We start from the raw sequence: 22,280 nt of genomic DNA, 5'->3' as shown, positions 1-22,280 counted from the left end.
AAATCTGCAAAATTGGTCTCCATTTGCTGGCCTACCCATTCATCAAATTATATAATTCATAATTTGGAGATGAACATAGGCAAAGTAAAGTAACATTGTGTATCTAAGCAAATGTTAAATGTCATATTATAACTTTCCCAAACAATCCCACAGAGTGTGGCCACACAGATTTCTGATCCCAGGAATGGGGAAGTAGAAGCAAGTGGATCATTGGTTCAAGACCAGCCTCAGCTATACAATGAATTCAAGACCAGCCAAGGTTACATGAGACCCTCTATCAACATTTGCATGTTCGTTCTTTGTTGTGGTAAGGACTGAACACAGAGCCTCACATATGCTAGGCAAGTGCTGTCCTGTAGTACTATACCCCAGCCCTCCATTTAGTTTTTATATCAGAAAAAGAAAATCAGAAAAGTTCAATGTTTACTCCTCTTAAAATAACTCACAGAATTGGTGAGGGATGCCAGTGCTTCGTGACTTTCTCTATCGGTGCTGGATTTTGGAGAACTGGGAGGACTCCGGGAAGTACATACTAGATGAACCATATGATACTCATCTTGCTAAAATTAAAGAAGATCATATTTAAAGGAAACTTTACAGTTCAAAAAGTCACTAGCTAAGCTGAAATACTTAAGATTTAAACTCCCTTCCTCTCTAGCTAGTTATTCAGTATTTGGAGATGTTTGCCATTTAATGCTCTGGGGCCTTCTGAATTCAATATTTTCTCTCCATGCCTGAAGAATGATTTAAATACCCAATAATTATTATGTTAATAGTATGTGGCATACATAAAGTAGATTTGAAGCAACAAATAGTACAAAATTTTATCAAAACAAAATATTTCAATATAAAAGCTTGTAGTGTCTTAATAACAATATAAGAGTAACCTTGAAGTTTCAGAACTTTGAGTAGTAAAATACTTTGGTTACTTTGAATGTACTGATAAAAGAAACCCAATTTCATTTGCCTTAATTTTAGCAAGGTACAGTATAGCTTTCTACTGCTTTCCAAATTAAACCATTTTTTAATCTATAACATTTATACACAGATATAAAGCATATACTTGAATTGCATTTTATAAATATTCCATGTTATTTCCACAAATTTACAACTACAGATGAGAGAAAACATTCCAAATAATCACTCAGTTGGTCTTTACGTTTCAGTGAGAACACACACATACACACACACATTTACACAGACATAAAGCTGGTAAGCTAGAAAACAACAGCAGAATTGCAAAGGGTGGATGGGTCAGAGTCATGAAAGATGCCTGAGTGAAAAAAGACTTGATCAACTACCAGAAACCCAGATTCATGCTCAGTTCTGAGATGAATTCAGAAAGGACAAGGACAGCCTTAAAGAAACTTATGATAGTGTTAACAGGCCAAACGAGTATACTGGGGCACAATAACAGATATACGTGAAAGGCTTATGGATAAAACTGAAAAGCATAAACTATAATTGCTTTAGGGGTCTAGAGGATAAAGTTCTCAGGGTATGCTGCTGAAAAGGCTTCAGACAACACAAGGTGGTTTCTCTTGGCTCCACTTCTGAGCAGGGAATACTAAAAATATAAACCTAGTGCCAAAACATCATGCTAAAAATCCCAGCACCCATTTACCTTAGGGGAGTACATCTATAAAACACTTTGTAACTAGACAGTTTGTAGAGCCAGTGGCAACATTTTACTGAAAAGAAACCAACTTTAACAGTTCAAAGAACTATTTAAAATGTAGTATGTCCCAAAGAACTCCACATATGGTCTACAACAATCTTTTGGGAGTATTCATGTACAGGTTTCAAGCTGTTATTCAGGAAAGAATGAACAATCATGCAACTGAATAGTCAGGAGCCATACCAGTAAAGCTAAAATGTCACTTAAGCAAAAGAAATACATTGACATTATACTTTAAGTTTTCCAGGCTGGAGAGATGACTCAGCTATTAAAAGCTAGGCTCATGACCAAAACATTTTATGTTTCCCACAGGTGATCATAAAAATAATAAAACTGATCAGAAATACCTGTATTAAGAGTTAGGTTAAAAAGTTAAACACAAAATATAAAGCTTTTCAATTTTTGCTGTATTCACAAACAAAAAATAGCATATCAAGAGTAAAAGTACTAAAAGTGAAGCCTTAACAAAGGACAATGAGCTAAAACGGTACCATCAAAATAACCAGCACTCAAGCTGATTATTAAAAAGCTATACTGACGCATACTTAGCTCTGCCTGTGCATCAGCATCTGCCTGAGCCTCTGGTAGCAGATATGCCACTTAGGTGACTTCCTATTCCCTTTTCTGAAATTAAACTCCTAATTCAAATAATTTTTAACAACATATCACACAGCCCGATTGAAAATAGGTTTAAAGAGATGTTATCAATCTTTTCCCTACTGTAAACACTCTACTCCTGGAGTACTGACAATGTTTTCTTCTAAAAGATGAAAAATATCTGAACACAAACATGTCCTACTTCAGGTGTAGCTCAGATGGGCACACAAAACTGTTAACTAAACTACCTCCTCTCTGCTTTGTCATGTTGCTACTTTTTAACTTATTTTTATCTGTTCTGCTGCCCACAGGGGTTGATGAACTCCACTGGTTAGACAAAACTTGTGAGATGGCTTCTCTCACTCTTCTAAGGTAGGAGAGCTTACTTTTCTGAGAATGTCTTTCAGCTGCACATGGTCAGGAAGCAGTCTGCCAGAATACACCAACCTCTGGTCCTTCGTCAACTAGAAATGGGATAGAAGAAAGAATTCAGCTTTTTAATTACACAAATTTAAGGATGGGGAAAAGATTACTAAATATGAATAAAACTAAATTCTCTGGGGACAAATAAACAGAAAACATGTACTTTAAAAACATTTTTGTCCCAAGTTCTGCTAAAGGCATTTGAAAATCAAGCAAATGGCAGCATATCTATAATCAAATAAAATGAAGATCATATACCATAAAACTTGACAAAAAAGGTAAACTAGAAGTTTGTTTTATCAGCTGTAACGTAGTGCTCTTAATAAAACGCCTTTAAGTTTATATAAATGAAAAAGCAAAAGACTTTCTACCATTAATCAATAGAAGATAATTTTTCAAGATTACCAGTTATTTTTGAACTGTTTTGTCAATATTTTTAAATATAAAGTATATGTGATTTACTTTCTTCCTTCCAAACAAGAATAATGTATTGTTCCTTAAAAAGTAATTTGGATTTAAAGGCAAGTCTCCAATAATTAGTCTACCATTAACTGTTCCTGCCACTTACAAGTATCTACACATGACAAACGGCAAAACCAACGAAAAATCAACCCAAGTCCATGGAGATTCAGTTGTCACCTCTACATCTAATACATAATAGAAATGGCTCTGTTACACTTTGTACTTCATAATAAATCTTCTGAAGTACACAATGTTAGCATTATTTACAATCAGTGTGTTTGTTAGTTCTCTGAATTCCATGAAAACAATTTACTATTAGCCATACCAAATGCTAAATCCAAAATCTAATCCAAGCTATAATTTCGGCATGGGTATGGCAAGAGTCAAATCTCTTAAAGTCATAACAAACATTGTCGTGCTGGCTGAAATCTATAGTTCAGGCATTCTTAGACACCAAAGACAGTAGGGAAATGTAGTTACCCTTCCAAGATGCTTAACTGGTAGACGTCATTTTAATGTGCCATTTCTAAAATGCAACATGTAAATTCCCATATTAAAAAATACGAAAGTTGTGTAATGCCAAGAGACTTCAAAATTCAAACCAGCATATAAAAATTTAATAGAGCTCTTTGACATTAGAAATATACATTTGGTCTTCATCTCATTTCCTGCCATTTAACCTCCCTCCCTAAAATTCTTATACTGTAGGAGCAGTGGTTCTTAACCTTCCTAATCCTTCATCCCTCATGTTGTAGTGACCCCTACCCATAAAATTATTTTCATTCCCACTTCATAACTGTAATTTTGCTACTGTTATGAATCATAATGTAAATGTCTGATATTCAGGGCATCTGATATGCAAAACCTGCCAGAGGGTTGTTCAACACCCAAAGGGATCCGAAACGCACAGGTTGAGAACTGCTGCTCTAAATTTTGTTGGCTAATGAGATAACTAGTATCTAAAATACAATAAACATAGTCTTGGGATAGGGTTTGGTTTCCAGGGACCCAGCCCTGTGAGTAGAATTGTCACCTCCTTCCCCAATCTCCAGAAAGAAGGTCCAGTTTGAGTTAGCAAATGGTCAGTGATTTAATGAATCATACCTATTTTTTATAAAGCCCAAAAAGATTTGAGTCCCCAGAGTTTCTGGATAGCTACCAGGAAGACAAATAGAAGAGTTTTTGGCATTGATGGTGAAAACCTAAAAATTCTCCACCACCCCTTTATCCATCCATACATACATAATATACATACACACTATGCAGTATGCCAAGCTAGCTACCAAGTTCAATCTTCTATCCCCTATGGCAAGTAGGTATAAGAGTTTAAGGCCCACCCAAGAATATTCTGAGCAGCACAATTTGGTATTGAAGGGCTTTAAAAAATAAAAGGACACAAAGTTGGGTAGATAAGAGGGAAGTGGATCTGGAAAGAAATAGTGGTTATATTATCAAAACACATATGAGACTCAAATTTTAAAACTAATAAAATTAACTCCTTTAAAAAAAAAAGTACTTAGAAATTCACCACCATCGTCCATTCTCCCACACTTCACCCTATGCAGCTCTTGCTAGAGAGGATGAACCTTCATCCTTTTTAGTAAGTAGTTCAGTATAAGAAAAGTATGTCCCTGAGTTCTGTGAACCACTTTACCAAACTAATCAAACCCAATGAGAGAACCTTAAGGAGATCAATTTAGAGCCAGTTGGTCAGTAGCACAGGTCACAACCTGTGTAAGAACCCCTGTCTGAAGAAGGGGCACACCTGTGGGACTTAAGACAGGGGATCTGACAGTACATCTTTAGAAGTAAACCGAGTTAGATGGCACTCAGCTGGTGTGTCCAGAGAAATTCATACATTTTGGTGACTAGAAGTCACAGAAGTATTTTGTATTGAATGCTGTGATACTAGGAGAAAGCAAGAGTTTCTTAATCTGCAGCCTACAGGAAGTGAATTAAATTATATATGTACAGGTTAATGCTAAGTAATGAGTCAACATCTGACCAAATGAATCCTAAAGAAATTCATTTTATAAGTATAATACAATCATAAACTTATCATTTTTTTCACCATACTAAACATTTAATTAGTAGATATATGTGTTGTACCTTCACTTGGCCAAAAGAATAGCCCTTTTGCAAGATATTTTTCTTTACTTCACTATAAAAATCCTCCAGCATACACAAAGTAGATGGAATGAAAAGAACCACTATCATGTTTATAAAAAAAAAAAAAAAAAAAAAAAACTCTCAAGTACTCATGAACAACTGACATTCTACAATTCTTTTTTATTTTATTTTTATTTTTTTTCATTCTACAATTCTTAATCCATCCTTTTCCTCCTTACCCCCTCAAAACTTCAACTCTAGAAGAGAACATAAGAGCAAATGCCCTCATCTTTTCAATTGATTTAGGACAATCTTTAGGATTTTGATTTTGTTTCTTAATAACTGCAAGATTGAAGCATTCAATCATGCAGCTCAAATTTTTTCATCACTCAAAAATTTTAGAGCTGGTTTGACTGAAATTCAAACAAGACTGAATTCACACACAAAATTGAGATGTACCTCTCAGTCTTTTTATTTATTTTTTGGGACAAGGTCTCATGTAGCCTAGTTACATCCCAAGCTTGCTAAACAATCACAGACGACCTTGTTAACTCATCCTCCTGTGCCCTATATAGCTACAAATGAGCTTGAACTTCTGGGTCCCTTGTCTGCATTTGCTAAGCAAGCACTGAAATTATGCGTGTGTGCCACCATGTCTTGTTATGTTGTACAGGGGATCAAATCCAGGGTTTCATGAATGCTAGGCAAACATTTTACCACTAAGCTACATGCCCCAAACATTTCCAACTTTCTTTCATTTTTCCCGTGTATTTCTGAAAGAAGCCATCTCGTCTGTCTTAAAGTTACACTCTGTACTGTTTCGGCCAACTGTATCCCCCTGGCACTCTAGACTGTCGTAGTTCATGTAGGGAGTTAATTAGACTCAGATTAAGGTCTCTGACAGAGTACTTTATAATAGTACTATGTACTTCCTGTACCACATCATCCATATCAGCACTTGTAGATTAGGGTGGTGACATTCAGAGATACTGAGCTGGAACAGTGGTTCTGATGTTGCCAGACTCCTCTATCCCTTAAAAACTTCCTATACAAAAACAAAACAAAACAAAAACAAACTACCTATTTACCTTATTAATTACCTACATAGTTGATAGTTGCTAAGTTGCTAAGATCCATTCTTTCATTAGGAATAGCAAACTCATTTTTCTAATTCCACAATTCCTTCTGTTTTTAGTATGATCATTCTAGAACTTTATCTCAACTATTTGGTTACTCAGTCTACATGAGAAAAACCATCACAATGTTCAACCACTTCCCTTTGTCAGTTTTCAGGGTGACTGCCCAGGCAACCTCCAGAATGACCAGTGAGGTGTTGATCCTTTTTATCCTTTAGTGCCATTGTGAGTTCACAGAATTTTACGCTTTTGAATACTAACTCTTTTTTTGCCAATTAATCCTCAGACCGCACCATCTTTGGCCATTAGGAATCCCTTTAAGTTTACGCCAGTGCCATTTGACATGATCTTTGTCTGCTCTAACAGTTTCCTTGCTTTCTGATACAAAATGCCCTATGGTCAGCTTCTAGATTTCCCAATGAGGTCTAGAATTATCACTGATCAGGTACTGAATTCTTTTTAATCAAAATGGTACCTAAGGACAAAAATCTGAGAATTCGTAGTACTTAGTTTTGTCTTCAGTGAGCAAAGCTACAAAATAAGTTCTTATTTTTTAGTGGGAGAAAACAAAAACAAAAACTTAAGCCCTCAGTTCAGACTGTTATTTTCTATTTTAAGTTTTTACTTATTTGTATCTTCTCTCACCTTTAAAGCTAAACTTAAAGGCACTAATGTTATTTGAAAATTGTTTCATTCTATTTATAATATCAAAATAATTATCATAAGATTGTTACTAACAATTTGAATGTTATGATTTCTGATAGTTTTTTTCCCCCTACGTATCCTTAAGATAAATACCAATAGGGACATGCAGTCAAATACTGAGCTTTATCTGGGAGCTACAATACCAACCTGCCAGGCAAAATATGTCACCGGTGTAATAGTAGCATGACTGCTGTAGGTTCTGATTGCACATGGACCCACTCCATAGTTATTCATGCTTGGTACTGTAAATCTGGTGATAGACTCATAGCTATGCAGGTCATAGGCCCCAGGAGGGAATCTACTACTGTTGTTCTACTAAATGTATATGGTGTCAAACTGCCTTTTAAATATTTATGTTTAAACCAAATTAGTGCTATTCTCGGCCTATGTTTGAGCTATGTTCTCAGCTCCTGTCTGCAGTGGGAAAACAGTTAATTTAGAGTCACAACTGAACAAAGGCTGGGCATACAAGGCTGTTGAAACAGGATACCTATATCACCTTCCCCAACAAAATTCAGGAAAACATTGTGATGAAGGCGTGGAAAGAATGCAAAAGCTAGAGAATGGGAAGAAATGTGAAAGACTGTATTCTGGAAATGATATGGCTAATCAAGCCCAGATTCACATTAACAGAGGCTACCTGCAAAAAGGCCCTGAAGAGCTGTGCAGTTAATGGTTGATGGGGAAGGAGCATCACATTTCTCAGTGGTCTAAGCATTTAGAAGTGCCTTGTTCAAGTAAATAACCTTTCCTTCCCCCTATAATTTTGAATGCCTTCTCATTATATGAATACAAATCCAAGTTCTCCTTTCCTTCTTACATAAAAGGCAGAAAACTGGGCTTATTTTCTGATGCCATACTTTCTCAGTATATCCTGCAGACAATACAATACCTTAGGCATTCACAAATAACTTCCTAATTCTTTCTGATGAAGGTGTAATATTCTATTATATCTAAGTACCAGTAAATATGTTTGTTTTTTCTTATATATTCTTTTATTTCTGACATTCAGGGACCTTTCCCCACATTATTCTATTTATCTTTGCATTCCCCACGAAGCACACTACAAAAAGATCTCTAGTAATGCTGATAAAAACAATTTCACAGAGTAACAGCTATTAAAAAAAAAAACAACAATAACACCAAACCTACTGGAATAGACTCAAGAGAAAAGAACATCAATAAAATTTGAAACAGTAAAACTAACAAGGCATTTTGCCCCTCCAGGAGAGAAAGAAGACATATTTACAAGAGAAGTAGGATCCACAGAAGGTCTAGTATTCTTCTATTCCTCCATTTTTTCTTTTGTGGTTTTCACTTCTTTTTTTTTAAGACGAAACAATATTTGCATGACAAAAGGAAGATTATTTCTAATTGAAAGAAAAATTGAAATTGCAGTATAGAAAAATATAGAATATCAAGAGCAACATCACTGATTTGCTACTAATGACTGGGGAATGGGGTACTAAGTGTAGGAGCTGAACTTACAGAAACAGGTTATCTGTATATAAAACACAAAACCAAACTTGGCTAAAGCTACAATTAGCTGAACAATAAAGCCTTGACCCATTTGAAAACAACTTTCCAGTCTCAATTTCAAATGACATTTATAAGTAACAACCAAAGTCTTTAACCTTCTCTGACAGAGAAATAATTTCTATATTGGCAAAAGGTCCACATCCAAAGCTTAAGTCATTTAACTTTGGATTTTTAGTGGCAGAATGCTAGGTTTGCCAACTACTTCTACGGTTAAGTGACCTGTACATTATCTACTTTCATTCTATATAGAATATCTCTACTTTTTTATTAAAACTGTAACAGTAATGGAATCAATCAGAAACTATCATTCTGAGAAAGAAATAAAAATGTTAGAAAATGCAGTATTAAGGATCACTGATATACACACACATAGACTTCTACTATAAGCCACTAATGTACACAATGCTAATAATAATGCATATTAAACACACTAGAAAAACAATTTTATAATTCAGTTCGAGATTAAATTTCCCCAGAAGCAGCAGCTTCAACACTTCAGTCTCCAGAAGCACATGCTTAAAAACTACAATATAAGTTACAACAGAATTAGTAGTATTACTCAGGTTAAAACAAAGGTAGTAGGACTAGGGAGATGACTCAGTAAAATGCCTGCCAATCAAGCATGAGGACCTGAGTTAGGATCCCTAACACAAAATCCAAGCACAGCAACAAACACCTTACAATCGCAGGGCTAGGAGACAGGGACAGGTAGATTCCTGAAGCTCACTGATGAAGCCCTACACTCCAGCTTCAATGAGAGACCCGGTCTCATGGGGCTGGGCAAATGGCTCAGCAGTCCAGTGTGCATTCTTAACTGCAGTTTGCTTTTTGATCGCTGTGATAAAACATTGACCAAAAAAACCTGAGAAGATAAGGGTCTAATTTATCTTACAACCACAAGTCACAATCCATCACTGAGAAAGTCAGGGCAGAACCATTTGAGTCAGGAACTGAAGCAGAGATCACAGGTGAATGCTGCTAACTGGTGTGTTATCCATGGCTCAGTAAGCTTGTGTTTATACAAGCCAGGACCACCTGCTCAGAAGTGGTAGTGCCCACAGCTGGCTGGGCCTTCCCACTTTGATCATTAACCAAGAAAGTTATCTACAGGCCAAACATCTCTGACAGCGACATTTTTCTCAACTGAAGTTACTTCTACACAGATGACCTTACCTTGTATCAAAACAACAAACAAAATAAACAAAAACAACATAGGATTTTTTGCAGAGGACCCAAGTTCAGTTCCCAGAACCCAGTTGGGTGTCTTACAATTGCCTGTAACACTAGCTCCAAAAACACCCCTTAAAATCAAATTAAAAACCAAAGTACTAAAATCTCTTAACTACAGTGATCTAAACTGTTGATAATGGCTTTTATATTGAAGATAAAATTTCAAAATCAAGTATTTTGAAAACTCCTAGGTCCCAAACTATGGATCTCTCATTTGAAAGTATGCATAATTATTAAATTTATAACTAACTAGTCCTGGTGATTCACACCATTAATCCCAGCACTCAGAAGGAAGAAGTAGGCAGATCTCGAGTTCAAGCCCAACCTGGTCTACAGAGCAAATTCCAGGACAGCCAGGGCTACACATGAGAAACCCTGTCTCAAAAAGTAATAATAACTACATACATACATGTATACATACATACATAAAGCCAGTGCATATCCTAGTTAACCTTAAAAATATTATCTAATGACTAAGTTAATAGCCTAGAGAGAATCCCTTTCCCCAAAAATTCTTCTTAAAGCTTACTACTACTTCTTAAAGCTACTGAACAGAAAGATAAGACAATGACTAACCTAACCAAGTCTTTAACAGGTTGAGGGTAAGAGGAACCACCTAACAAAAGGTTCTGATATTTACAAGATGACATCACAGCTTTCCCCATTTGAATCACTGAAAGATGGACTGAAGAGTCTGGTCTCATTTTAATAGTATTGTTGGTCTTTGACCCTTATGGCCTTTTGCTCAATTGTCCATCCAATTCCAAAAGGCAACTTTATTGTCTTTCCACCCAAGTGCTTTGTTTTTCTCAGACTGAGACCCATATATCCAATTGCTATGTAACATGGTCTCCTGTATGGGTATGGAGAAATGGCTCAGCACATAAGAGCACTGTCTGCTCCTCCAGAGGTCCTGAGTTCAAATCCCAACAACCACACTGGCATGCAGGTGTACACGCAGATAGAATAAATTGTACACTCATACATAGAATAAATAACATTGAAAAAAAAACAACCAAAAACATGGTCTCGTATTTTAACAGGCAACGCACAGGCAAAAAAACAAACAAAAAAAAAAAACCAACGATAGACGCCAAATGACAATTCCCCATTCTTTCCTCTTTCTTCTTTCCCATGTTTAGCCCACCTGCCACTGGTTCTTCAAGTGAAATACCTGGGCACACCCAATCCCTCTTTCATCTTGCCTCCTGTACGTAACTGCCATCAAATGTGTTAAGAATATCTGCTCAGACATAACTTTTTCCCATTTCTACTGGCCAATGCCCTAATAATAAATCAATCCTGTCCCATCCTAAAATACATAGGATTTAATTCTAAAATTATTATGTGTGAGTTAATGGTGGGGCGCACAGAACAAGCACTTTTAACCAGAACCATCTCACAGGACTTTTAATTCTAATTCCTTATTTGTAGCCAATCCTGACTTCTTGTTTCTTTCCAACCTCCTCTAGCAGTTTTCTTTCCTCCTCCACTCTCTAGCCAAGCTAGCGTTCACTTATCTTCCTCAACTCAGACACCCTGCTTGTGGTATTCTTTACCAGCTCCTGCAGCTTTTAATCATCATTTTACATCTTGACTGTAAATGGTCTCAGCCAGGCCTTGCTGACTTACCAACTTAGTACTTTCTCCTCTCATTCATTGTTTCTTTCCATCCTGAAACAAAGCACAATCGCCAATTATATTTACATGTTTGTGTCCCCAAAAGAAATATGAATGTTACAAAAAAAGGGTCCATTATCCTTTTTGTTTATTATTGTGTTTCCAGAGCATAGCACTGTGCCCAACTAAGCAGACACTAAATTCAATGTTAACTGAAATACTGCAAGTTCAAAACAGTTTGCACGAATTTGGGGAATAATTCATTTTAGCATTATTTTACAAGTACTTAAGGAATAAAATGAAATATTCTATTAATCATAATGGCTACTTTGAAATTCTTGCTAGAACAAAATTCATCTGGTTAATTTCTACAAATGATGCACTAATATTAGTAGACTATAATGGAATAACTGTATGTTAGTATTTTAGCATTTCCCCCTAAAGTAGTGGTTCATAGCAAGAAAACATCAATTTTCAGAGACGCAGAACACAAAACTGTAACAAGGTAACCCTCTAGAATATGCGGAACAAAATGCAGACAAAGGTGTAAGGTAATCAGAACTCACACACAGCTGATGGTATAAAATTGAAGACCTGCAATTGTGTAGAATGAGAAATGGCCACCTTAAAACACAGTACATACATCCACTTATATTCTTAGGTATATGGCACAAAGAGCTGAAGTCAAATGTCCACAACAACACTTATATAAGAATGTTCTTAATTTCATCAATAATGCCCAAAAAGTGGAAAGAATCCAAATGTCCATCTACTACTGAATGAAGATATAAAGTACAAGCATGCACATACAATGACACAGCCATCCATAAGAAATGTTCTGATACATGTTATAACATAGATGACTGTTAGGTTAAGAGAAAGATACCAGATACAAATGCCATATATCTATTCCCTTTACATGAAATATCCTAAATAGAAAAACCATAGACAAGATGACTAGTGGTTACCAATACTTGGAGACAAAGAATAGGGAGTGACTATTAATTGGATAAGGGATATACTTGGAAGGTGATGAAATGTGCTACAAATAGGCAATAGCAATAACTAGAAAAATACAAAATGCCACTGAGCTATACAATTTAAATGACAAACTACACAGCATGTGAATTATAACTTAGTAAATTATTCCTCTCAACTGAATATTCAAATGCATTCCGATCATTCTAAGTTTTAACATATTTTTATTTTGGAAAAAAAAAAATGAGCTTCTCGTAGGCCTAAATTAGGTAAATGAGATTTAAAACTTTCCCATGTTAAAAAAAAATCATTTCAACTTAAGTAGCAATGAAATGAAGTATGAGGCAAGCCAGGTAAAAATAACTTTATGTACTTTGGTTGCTTTGGTATAATCTACAGCATTAGAAGAAGCAGTTTTCTAAATCAAAGTTTAACTTAAACAAGTGGATGACGTAATTTCTTCATTATCATTTTCCTTGACTGAAAACCCACTTCTCTGGAGTGTGAATATGATCAAAACACATTGTATGAAACTCCCAAAGTACAAATTTTAAAATGGGGGAGGGGAGAAAATCTACTTCTCTACTAGTTAAGTGATGCTAGTGTCTATCAAAACTCCCCAGATCTCAAGGGAATTTTGCAGTTTAAGAATTAAGAGTCAGTATTAGCAAGTCAGAAGTACTGGACTGTTTCTATGGTTCTGCAGCACAAAATCAATAGAATTATCACTGTTGGCAATACTATTCTTCCTGGCATTCACTCCTACAGCCAACAGTCAGCCAATCCCATCAGTACATTTCTTCCCTAAGTCTTCCCTAGATTGAGTGGTCACCTATAGTGGAGCAGGCTTAGCTAACTAACAAGCTTGGAAGATCCTGATAGATCTCTGCGGAATCTACAGGCACAGCTATTCTATTCAAACATGGGCTTAACCAGCTGGCCAGAAAAACTCTGCAGACAAAAGCCAAAGCAAGAAACCTGACAAAATACAAAATAAACAAACAAACAAATAAAAAATACTATCCTGGATAATTTTTTTTAAACAGAAGTTTGGACAGAAGTAGATAAGAACCACAGCCCAAATATATAGCACAAAAGCTCCAGCATATTTGCATGTATGTATACATGTATACCTACCGGTATCACTGTAGGTATAGCATAAAATTTAAAACAAACAAAAACCACCAAGAAAGGTATATGTAATAGGGAATGAGAGAATGTAGGCAAAAGAATGCCCATTTTGAGATTTACACAGTTTGTGACTGGGCAAGTGTTTGAGTAATTCCTTAAATTAGCTGTGATCCCTCTATCTATAAGTTAATCAGAATAAAGTAATTTATTAAAAAAAAAAAACTTGTCTCAAAAAAAAGAAAGGAAGAAAGAAAAAAAGAAAGACAAAGACAAAAAAAACCCCTCTGTACTAAAGTCATAGCCCAGTATGCCAACTTTAGCATAATAAAATTCCACATAATTTCAAAATATTAATTTTGAATTTTAAAACATGTAGATTTTTAAAATATATGCTGATTAAATAAAAGTAATCTTCAACTGACCAGTAAGTTATAATAACTAACATACAAGTACTTTAAAAAATAGAAACTACTACATTTCACAGCTACCTAGACACAGCTCAGTCATGAGTATCAAATGACTTTAAAGAGCTAATACAAAGAAGCACACAAAATGGATTCTGTGAAAAATTTTGTAAACTCTTAAACATGTCTCTCCAATTACATTCACCCAGACACAAAGTCACAAATTCACAAAGCCCTGGGGGATTCAGAAATACTGTAAATGGAAGCATGGTTACCCAAACAGCCTCTGGCCCCTATCTCCTTAAAGCAACAAGCAGTATACAGACTCTTCAGAATATACATTATCTGGAATTCCGAAAGAATATGCCCTGATAAAAGGTTCCTACTCACAGGCCATTAAATCATATGAAAGATGTGTATACAATAACACCAAAGTACAAAAATTACTATATGAGAGAGGCCAAAGCAACATGTCCTGCAGTCTTAACATATTACATTCCCACATTTTCCCTATAGTTCATCATAACAAACAATAATAACCACACAGTAAGCTGACTAGGTGCTAGCACAATAAAGGCTATGTTACCCAACTATGTAGTTTTTAGCTATCATAGCATCCAAATGTGTATCTTTTTCTTACATTAAAAAAAATTATTTAATGTGTATGGGTATTGATAGTCAAGTCACTACATGGCAGACTTCATGTAATTGTATATAGCTGTGTGTGTGTCTAAAGACCTTGCCTTTCCAGTCAGACCAACTTCTGACTTCTGACCAAATCCAAATTCTTCTTGAGTTCTATGACTTTAGGCAAGAATCATCAAGCCTCTGTCTCCCCATCTATGAAAGAGCTAACATCACAAGATGACTACCATAGATAAACACAGATAAAGCATACCCGGTTTAAATGGCAGTTTAAAATCAGAGAAATTAAATAAAACTATTTTAGATGATTGAGAATTACAGAAAGAGAAATTTAAACTAAAAACTCTAGAACCCCCAAAAAGCATTATTGCATTATTAAACAAAATTTTACATTTTATTTTTAAAGAGAAAAACATGAGGATAAGACTACAAAATACTGAAGTAAAACTTCCTCAGTAGTCATTAAAAATGCTATTTTTCATCATGTTCGCATTAAATTTGATATTACCACTTGTTCACAAGTATTTTTGAAAATCTGACCCATACTGCTAGATGACATGAAGCCCTCTTACATATGTTAAAACTATATAAGACAACTATCTTAACACGTAAAAAGTAATCATGTACATGGATTCTACCATCTGGAAATCAACAGTAGTGAAGTGGTCAAACTACTACAGTTTTTTAATGAGCTAAGTAAGGTAGTAGGGAATTACAAAAGAGCAAACAAAAAAGTTCCAAAAGCTCTAAGACACACTATTTCCATTAAAGAAATGGAAAACTTCCTTCCTTCTGGACTGCAGAATGTCATAGTCTCAGAACAAAACTATTCACTTGGTTCTATTCTTGCCTCTCTAATTCCAATAGGGCAGTAAAGTAAAAGAACAGCTTGAAAAGACAGCACAAGCCTCCCTAGCCAACCAGGGAAGATAGCAGACTGAGGAACTGATAGTGATTGCTTTAGTGTTTTACCACCATAAACAAGAAAGACAGAGATCATATACCCAGAGGTAAGACATACAATCACAAGGCATTTTGACTACCGCACTGGAAAGGTTTGCCTTCAACTCAAATTCAGGGTGGGTCAACTCCATCTGTAGCTACCATTTGCAAATAAGAGCAAATAGTAAAAAGACATGGGAAAGTACCTAACTGAACTTAGGCTAATTTTGTGTATTTTAAATTTCTATTTGACAGTACATTCTACTGAACAATGCAAAGTTCAACCATTTTCATATTTTCATCTCTGATAACTACGTCCATGTTCAGACTAGTATCCAAAACTTAAGTGGCCTTTTGACAGATATCTTCAACATCCTGTAGTAATTACTGAAAATTAAAAATTATTATTTCACACCTCAGGCCAATTTCAGAACTGAAAAGCTAAATACACCAAGTAATAACAAATGTCCTGTATACTTTACAATAATCTAAAACATTCTGAACACTATGAACTGGTGGTAGTGGCGCACTTCCCAGTTCCTAAACCAACTACCAGTATCTTTAGAAGTTAACTGAATCCCAAGAGCTCAATTCCACAAGGAAGTTTTTAATGATTTAGAAACATTTTTCACATATGTATGACAATTGTCTAAATTCTTGTCTAGGAAAAAATCTTCCCCTCCATGCACACTAAAATATCTAGTCTTTTTACTTAGAACTGTATTATTAATTATTATGGTAATATAAAAAGTTTAGAATCATCTGTGCAACATTAACGCTGAAAGAATGGTAGTTGTTGAAGGGGGAGGAGGAGGAAGAAGAGAAAGAAGCAGCAGCAGGAGCAGCATAGTAGTCATGAGCACCTAGAGTCCCATAACTTGGGAAGCTAAGATGGGAGAATCACTTGAGCCCAGGAATTTGAGATCATGCTGTGCAGCACAGTAAGACCTTATCTCAGAACGAAGGTAAAGCACTCACACATGCATATACAACTAGGATACAACACTTAAAACATTTAAAGAGCTAATGTGAGACACTGTGGTCAGTCATATGAATCTGAACTACTGATAAAATCTTAACTACAAAATATTTTGGATTCTGAACAACCTTATGAAGAAAACTTTAATGACTCCAATTTCTAGAGTTGATGTCTTCTATAGCTACAGGATATAACTACAGTTATTCACCAACTGTGATATTTCAAAGTAACTTCAAGTTATAAGTCAGAACAGAAATCTGTCAAGTCTAATAATTACCCAAAGTTTTCAACCTAGAAATGTACTTGACAGAACATTACAATCCATTCAGAAAACTTGCTGGAGAAATGTTACATGGTTAACTCATTAATGTGGAATGTGGTGCAGCCTCCAAAAGCATCTCCAGTGTGTCTATGAGGCAGGCAAGTTAGGAAAAAGTTTAGCAAGTAATCTCCTCAGGCGTGAGTATACAGCAGTACCAACAGTCTTCCACTAGTGACTAGTCGTACAAGGCCAAACCTCTACCCTCAGCAGGTATATGCCAGAGCAGATAAGACAAACAATACTAATTCTATCTCACATAGTGTTTTCGCTTCTGTTTTTAAGAGAAAAGTTTTAGAATAGTATGAAATTTGTTTTGGTTTGGGGGACAGGATCATGCTAGCTTCAAACTCACTATTTGCAGCTAAGAATGACCCTGAAGTGCTGATCCTCTAGCTTTCAGCTCCTTTCAGTGTTAAGATTACCCCACACTAGACTTAATGCAAATTCCGCATCCACAAACTATAGACCAAGTTCCTTAACTGTGTAATAGGGTAACACATAGATCTCATCCATGTACATACCATACAGGTGAAAAGGCTTAAAAATGTACTTTAAAATAGCAATTTAAAGTCTATATACACTTGTATAGTATATATGATGTAGAGATACGATACATACAAGGTGGATACAGATTTAAGAACGTACTTTAAAATTTGGGGCTGTGTTATGAACAGTACTGTGGAAATGAATGCCTTTCAATTAGAACTATTTTCACAAGGTGCATTCTATTTTTAAAATGTGAAAAATCAACAATATGTAGTAGAAAAGTCTTATATTATCACAATTTCTTAGCAAACTGCCATCCTCAAAATGTAAATTTTAACTTTCAAACTTAAGTTTCAAATAAGCAGAAGCTCTAACTTTTTAAGTATTTGTTCCAACTACTTAAGTAACTTAAGTGTTCCTGCATATACTAAAAATATTGCGTCACAAATACAGCTAATGCCAAATAAGTTAAAAAAAAAAATCACCCTCCAGCTTTTGCAGTACACTAATTTAGTGGCTATTCCAGAAGTCCATCAAACAACAACTACAGCAGACACAGTTCCAACTCATAAACATCTTAACACTGACCAAGCATCTTCTGGGTGCCTGGCTGGAGGCACAGCTGGTTGCTTTCTAACCAGCTGGTGGTAAATATGCCAAAATATTTTCTACCCTAAGAAACAAGCCTCTTCATTACTTAAAAATAAAATTTAGTAGTTGAATACTAGATATTAAGAATAAAAGTTACACAATAGAGAATATGAAAGCCTCATTTTAATGCACTCTATATGACATACTTCTCTAAACTATTCCAAGACTTACCATCTACATCCCTTCAAATTCGAATTAAGGGATAAATGGCATCATTCTTTACAACACCGAGATATAGTTAAGAATGGGAAACAAAGCCATACTGATTCGAAGAACAAATGATACAAGAGAATAAAACAGGCAACAAATGACTGGGGTATGTAGAAGAGCTGCACTTGTCTCAATGTCTGTAGTCTCTTCACGAGAAATGTGATGTGGGAAGTTGGAAGTGAATTTGCAACTTACAGCCAGTGCCATGGAGTGATGGTTAAAGTATAATTTTCGCTAAGTTACATACTTATTCCAAGAAAAAATTCTTTTCACCGTGAACAAATCCCTGAGCCTAGAAAGCAATGAAAGTTCTAATATGAACAGTAGTTCTTTATCTGAAAAACAAAAATACCATTTGACATTCACATTAGATGACTTTAAGTTCCATGGAAGATGGTCCCTTTTGCGTAACTGCAAATTCCTTGTCTCTTGGTATTTCTGCAAACTAATTAACTGAACCTCATTAGGAAGATGATAATGATAGTTCACTCAGGAGACACCCGCAACCTCAGAACTAAAAGTATTTCGAATGGAGACCTATTTGATTGGCGAGGAGGGGGCAAGTTGGGAGAGGTACAAGCACACGGGGCAGCAGGGCAGGGCAGCTGCATCCAGTTTCACACTTACTGGTTTGCTAGGGTACACGTTAGATAGATGCGTTTTTAGTTTCCCCACGGTCCAGTTCAAGAAGCAGCTAATAGTCTGGTCACTGTATTTCTGATTCGGTGCTTTAATGATGAGAGTCACAGGAATCTCCATCCCACTTTGGTCCATGGTGCTCTCAAAGTTGGACAGTCTAGCGGCGCTGCAGCTAAGCCCTAACCTGGCGGGCAGGGCTGGGATGGGGACAGAAGTGAGTTCTCAATATTCTGGATCCAAATCAGTCACAAGCACATCGGGCGATACGAAGGCCATTGCCGGTACCGACGGTGGACGGTGGACGGTGGTGGTGGTGGTGGTGGTGGCAGGCTCAGGGTGCCGGGCCGGGGGTGCAGCTGTCCCCGCCAGGTCTGGGCTCCGCCTGGCTCTGGACTGCGGAGGAAGGCGGGCAGGCGACCTGGGGAGGACGCGATGGGGAGGCCGCGGCGGACCGCTCAGCGCCCCGCCCCTGCGACGACCCCCGAGCTGAAACGCAACAAGGCCCCACGCTAGCAGCCGCGCGGCCTGGGCGGCGGCCGGAGAGCGAGCCTGAGAGGAAGAAGGCAGCGGCGGAGAGGGGAGCGAGCCTGGGAGGAGGAGGAGGTAGCGGCCGCAGAGCGAGCCTGGAGGAAGGCCGCGGCCGCAGAGCGAGCCTGAGGAAAGCAAGGCTGAGGCTCAGGGCGGGGCGAGCCCGAGGGAAGGAAGGCCGCCCCGGCCGCGGGACGCTCCCTTCTTGCTCCGCGGCGCTCGCCCTCCCGGCCTCGCCGGGCGGCGCGGTGGCAGCGGGCAACGCCGCCGGCCCTCCCGAGTGCGGCTAGGCAGTCCCGGCAGGCGCGGCCGGGCGGCAGGTGGCAGGCAGGAGGAGGGCGGGGACGGGGCCGCGCGAGCACCCGAGGTTGTTGTTGCGAGAAGGGTCCGGGTCCCGGGTAAGCCGGAAGTTGCGAGGCGGAAGTGCGTCACTCGTGGCGCTCTTCTTTGGCCTGACCGGGTTAGCGCCGCCCGCGAGGCCTGTTGGGCCCGCTGAGTGGCTGGCGGGCTACCTGCTCCCCCTAAAGGCGCGACCGCTGGCGTTGGCTGGCATTAGTGTTCGCCGCCTTCGCCACACCCCGTAGGTGTTGGTAGTGCTTCGTCCCACGAGCCGGCTCGGCAAAGTTAATAATGTGTCCATCCTGGCGCTGAATCAAACTTAGGCTCTAATTTTCCTGAGTGTCAGCTGCCTGCAAAACAGGGCCACATGTCTTGTGAGGAGCTCTTAGTGAGTCTGGGCTTTGGAGCCGAGGATGCCTGTCCTACTGCATGCCAATGAGTAAGTGGCTGTGAGTGTTAAAGCCAGGCATATGGAATATGGCTGTCTCTCAAGCCTCAGTCTGTCCCCGTTCCCTCTCAGTTCTCCCAAAATGTTTCTAGTTCTTAGGTCAGCTCTGTGTTCAGTAGAGAGAGACCTGAAGGTGGACGGTAACGTTTGTTTTCTGTCTTGCAGTTTACACATGACCAACCAAGGATTAGTGCCCTGTTCATTTTTCCACTGGTTTAAGGATCCACACAGTAAATTAAAGTTTTAGATGTGCGTTTTCACAGCTCCAGGCTACCACTTGGAGGGTCTTCCTTTGCCCTTTGGAAGGACTTAAAAGCTGCTACTTGATAAGAGGAAATTCTCAGTAGTTAAAAGGGCAGAATCCCCTAAGCCAGCCAGTGGTTCTCACCCTATGGGTCATGACCTCTTTCACAGGCTTCACACAATAGATATTTACATTACTGTTCATAACAGTAGCAAAATTACAGTTATGATGTAGCAACAATAATTTTATGATTGGAGTCACCACAACATGAGGAGGTGTATTAATGGTCGGCAACATTAGGAAGATTGAGAAATCCTGCCTTACCCCTTCTCCATAGTTCCTTGTATTTATGATAGGATACCCTAGAAATCATAGCCATGGTGTCACAAATTCTATTCTCTAGCAAGAGTGAAGTCCCCAATTCCAGTCACGGTGACCATAGGCCCCTAGACTCAAAGGTTTTCTCTACGACTGCTCTTTATTTACCCAGTCACTCCTCTGGGACCTAATTCTAAATTAAAAAACAACAACAACAACAAAAAAAAACTCTTTTCAGACTTCCTAAAAACTAGTGGCTATTTGACTTCAGCTTATATGTTCATGAGGGACAAGAAGCAACCAACAAAAGGAAAAAAATGGCAGAACATATTAATTAATTAACTTTACATCAGATGGCAGCTTTCCCTCCCTCCTCTCCTTCTAGTCCTCCCTCCTCCTGCCTCTCAACTCTCCTTCCCCCATACCCCCCTTCCCTTTCTGCTCAGAGGAGGAGAGGAGAAGGCTGGGTCTTTAATGACACTGTGATCTGTCTTCACAAGATTGCTTTATGTCAGGATCCTGTTTAACCCAGGAACTCCCTATAACCCCCACCAACCAATCCTGCAGCTCCTGTCATGTAGACTTATGACTCAGTCTTCCAGGAATCTTTTCAAGTTGATGTAACCCTTTCGCACAGCACTATAAAATGTACATTAGCCACAAAATGTTCACAATTATTAAGGCATTTCACAATGGTAAGTAGAGTCCATCAAAGGTTTACTAGCATAGACAAAAACATGAAAAGCAAAATGATCAAGAAATTAAATTGTGTGTTGTCTTGGATGATTTAATTATTTATTTTTATCTTATGTTCATTTGTATTTTGCCTACATGTACGTCTGTGTGAGGGAACTGGAGTTACAGACAATAATTGCCCTGTGGGTCCTGGGATTTGAACCCAGGTCCTCTGATTAAATGCTCTTAACTGCTGGACTGTCTCTTCAGCCCCCTCTGGGATGATTTTAAACCTTATAACCTCTTGTATTAAGAGGGTTACTAAACTAAGTTTGCTCCTGTTGAACTGAGTCACATTATGCACATTATGTGAATATTCTATTTTATTCAAACTTGTGGATATAAATAATATTGAAAATGGTGGTCTCAGAATATTGGTACGATTTGACTTTGAATTTGGGATGAGTTTGGGATAAGCAAATGATAGAGAAGGTGAGGAGTTTCCATGGCACTAACATGCCTGTTTAACTCTGTGGCAGATAAAATTTCAAAATGCAAGAGTACAATTGTATGTGTCACTTACAATTTGTTCTAAAGACAGATTCTAAGAAAACCACTTGCTTTTCATTCATTTGTTTTTTGGTGGGTTTTGTTGCTCTCTTCAGAATACAGTGTTAACAGATAATGAAAAATGTGTGATAATTGATGAATCTTCAGCAATACTAACTTTTCTGTACATGTAAACTAGTGATTAAGGTTGATGTTTGTCTGTGGAGTAGCACTCGTTTTAAAAAAGTAAAAGAAATATAAAATTATTTTTAAATAACAAATTAATTTCCAGT

The 22,280-nt window shown here is 37.6% G+C and overlaps 1 protein-coding gene across 1 annotated transcript in view; it reads right to left on the bottom strand.

The window, feature by feature from the left end:
- Positions 1 to 19,820, bottom strand: part of Herpud2 (HERPUD family member 2) — a 34,287-nt gene extending 14,467 nt beyond the window's left edge. Inside the window, exons 1-3 of the mRNA XM_055601423.1 lie at positions 18,875 to 19,820; positions 2,662 to 2,739; positions 447 to 560 (exon numbers count right to left, since the gene is read on the bottom strand). Of these exons, the coding sequence (XP_055457398.1) occupies positions 447 to 560; positions 2,662 to 2,739; positions 18,875 to 19,021 (339 nt within the window). The 5' untranslated portion in view covers positions 19,022 to 19,820. The remainder of the gene's footprint in view (positions 1 to 446; positions 561 to 2,661; positions 2,740 to 18,874) is intronic.
- Positions 19,821 to 22,280: the final 2,460 nt, after the last annotated feature.

This window comes from Psammomys obesus, unplaced genomic scaffold (genome assembly GCF_907164565.1).
Source record: "Psammomys obesus unplaced genomic scaffold, mPsaObe1.curated_primary_1811, whole genome shotgun sequence".
NCBI lineage: Eukaryota > Metazoa > Chordata > Mammalia > Rodentia > Muridae > Psammomys > Psammomys obesus.
This window is presented reverse-complemented; position numbering and strand designations above follow the sequence as displayed.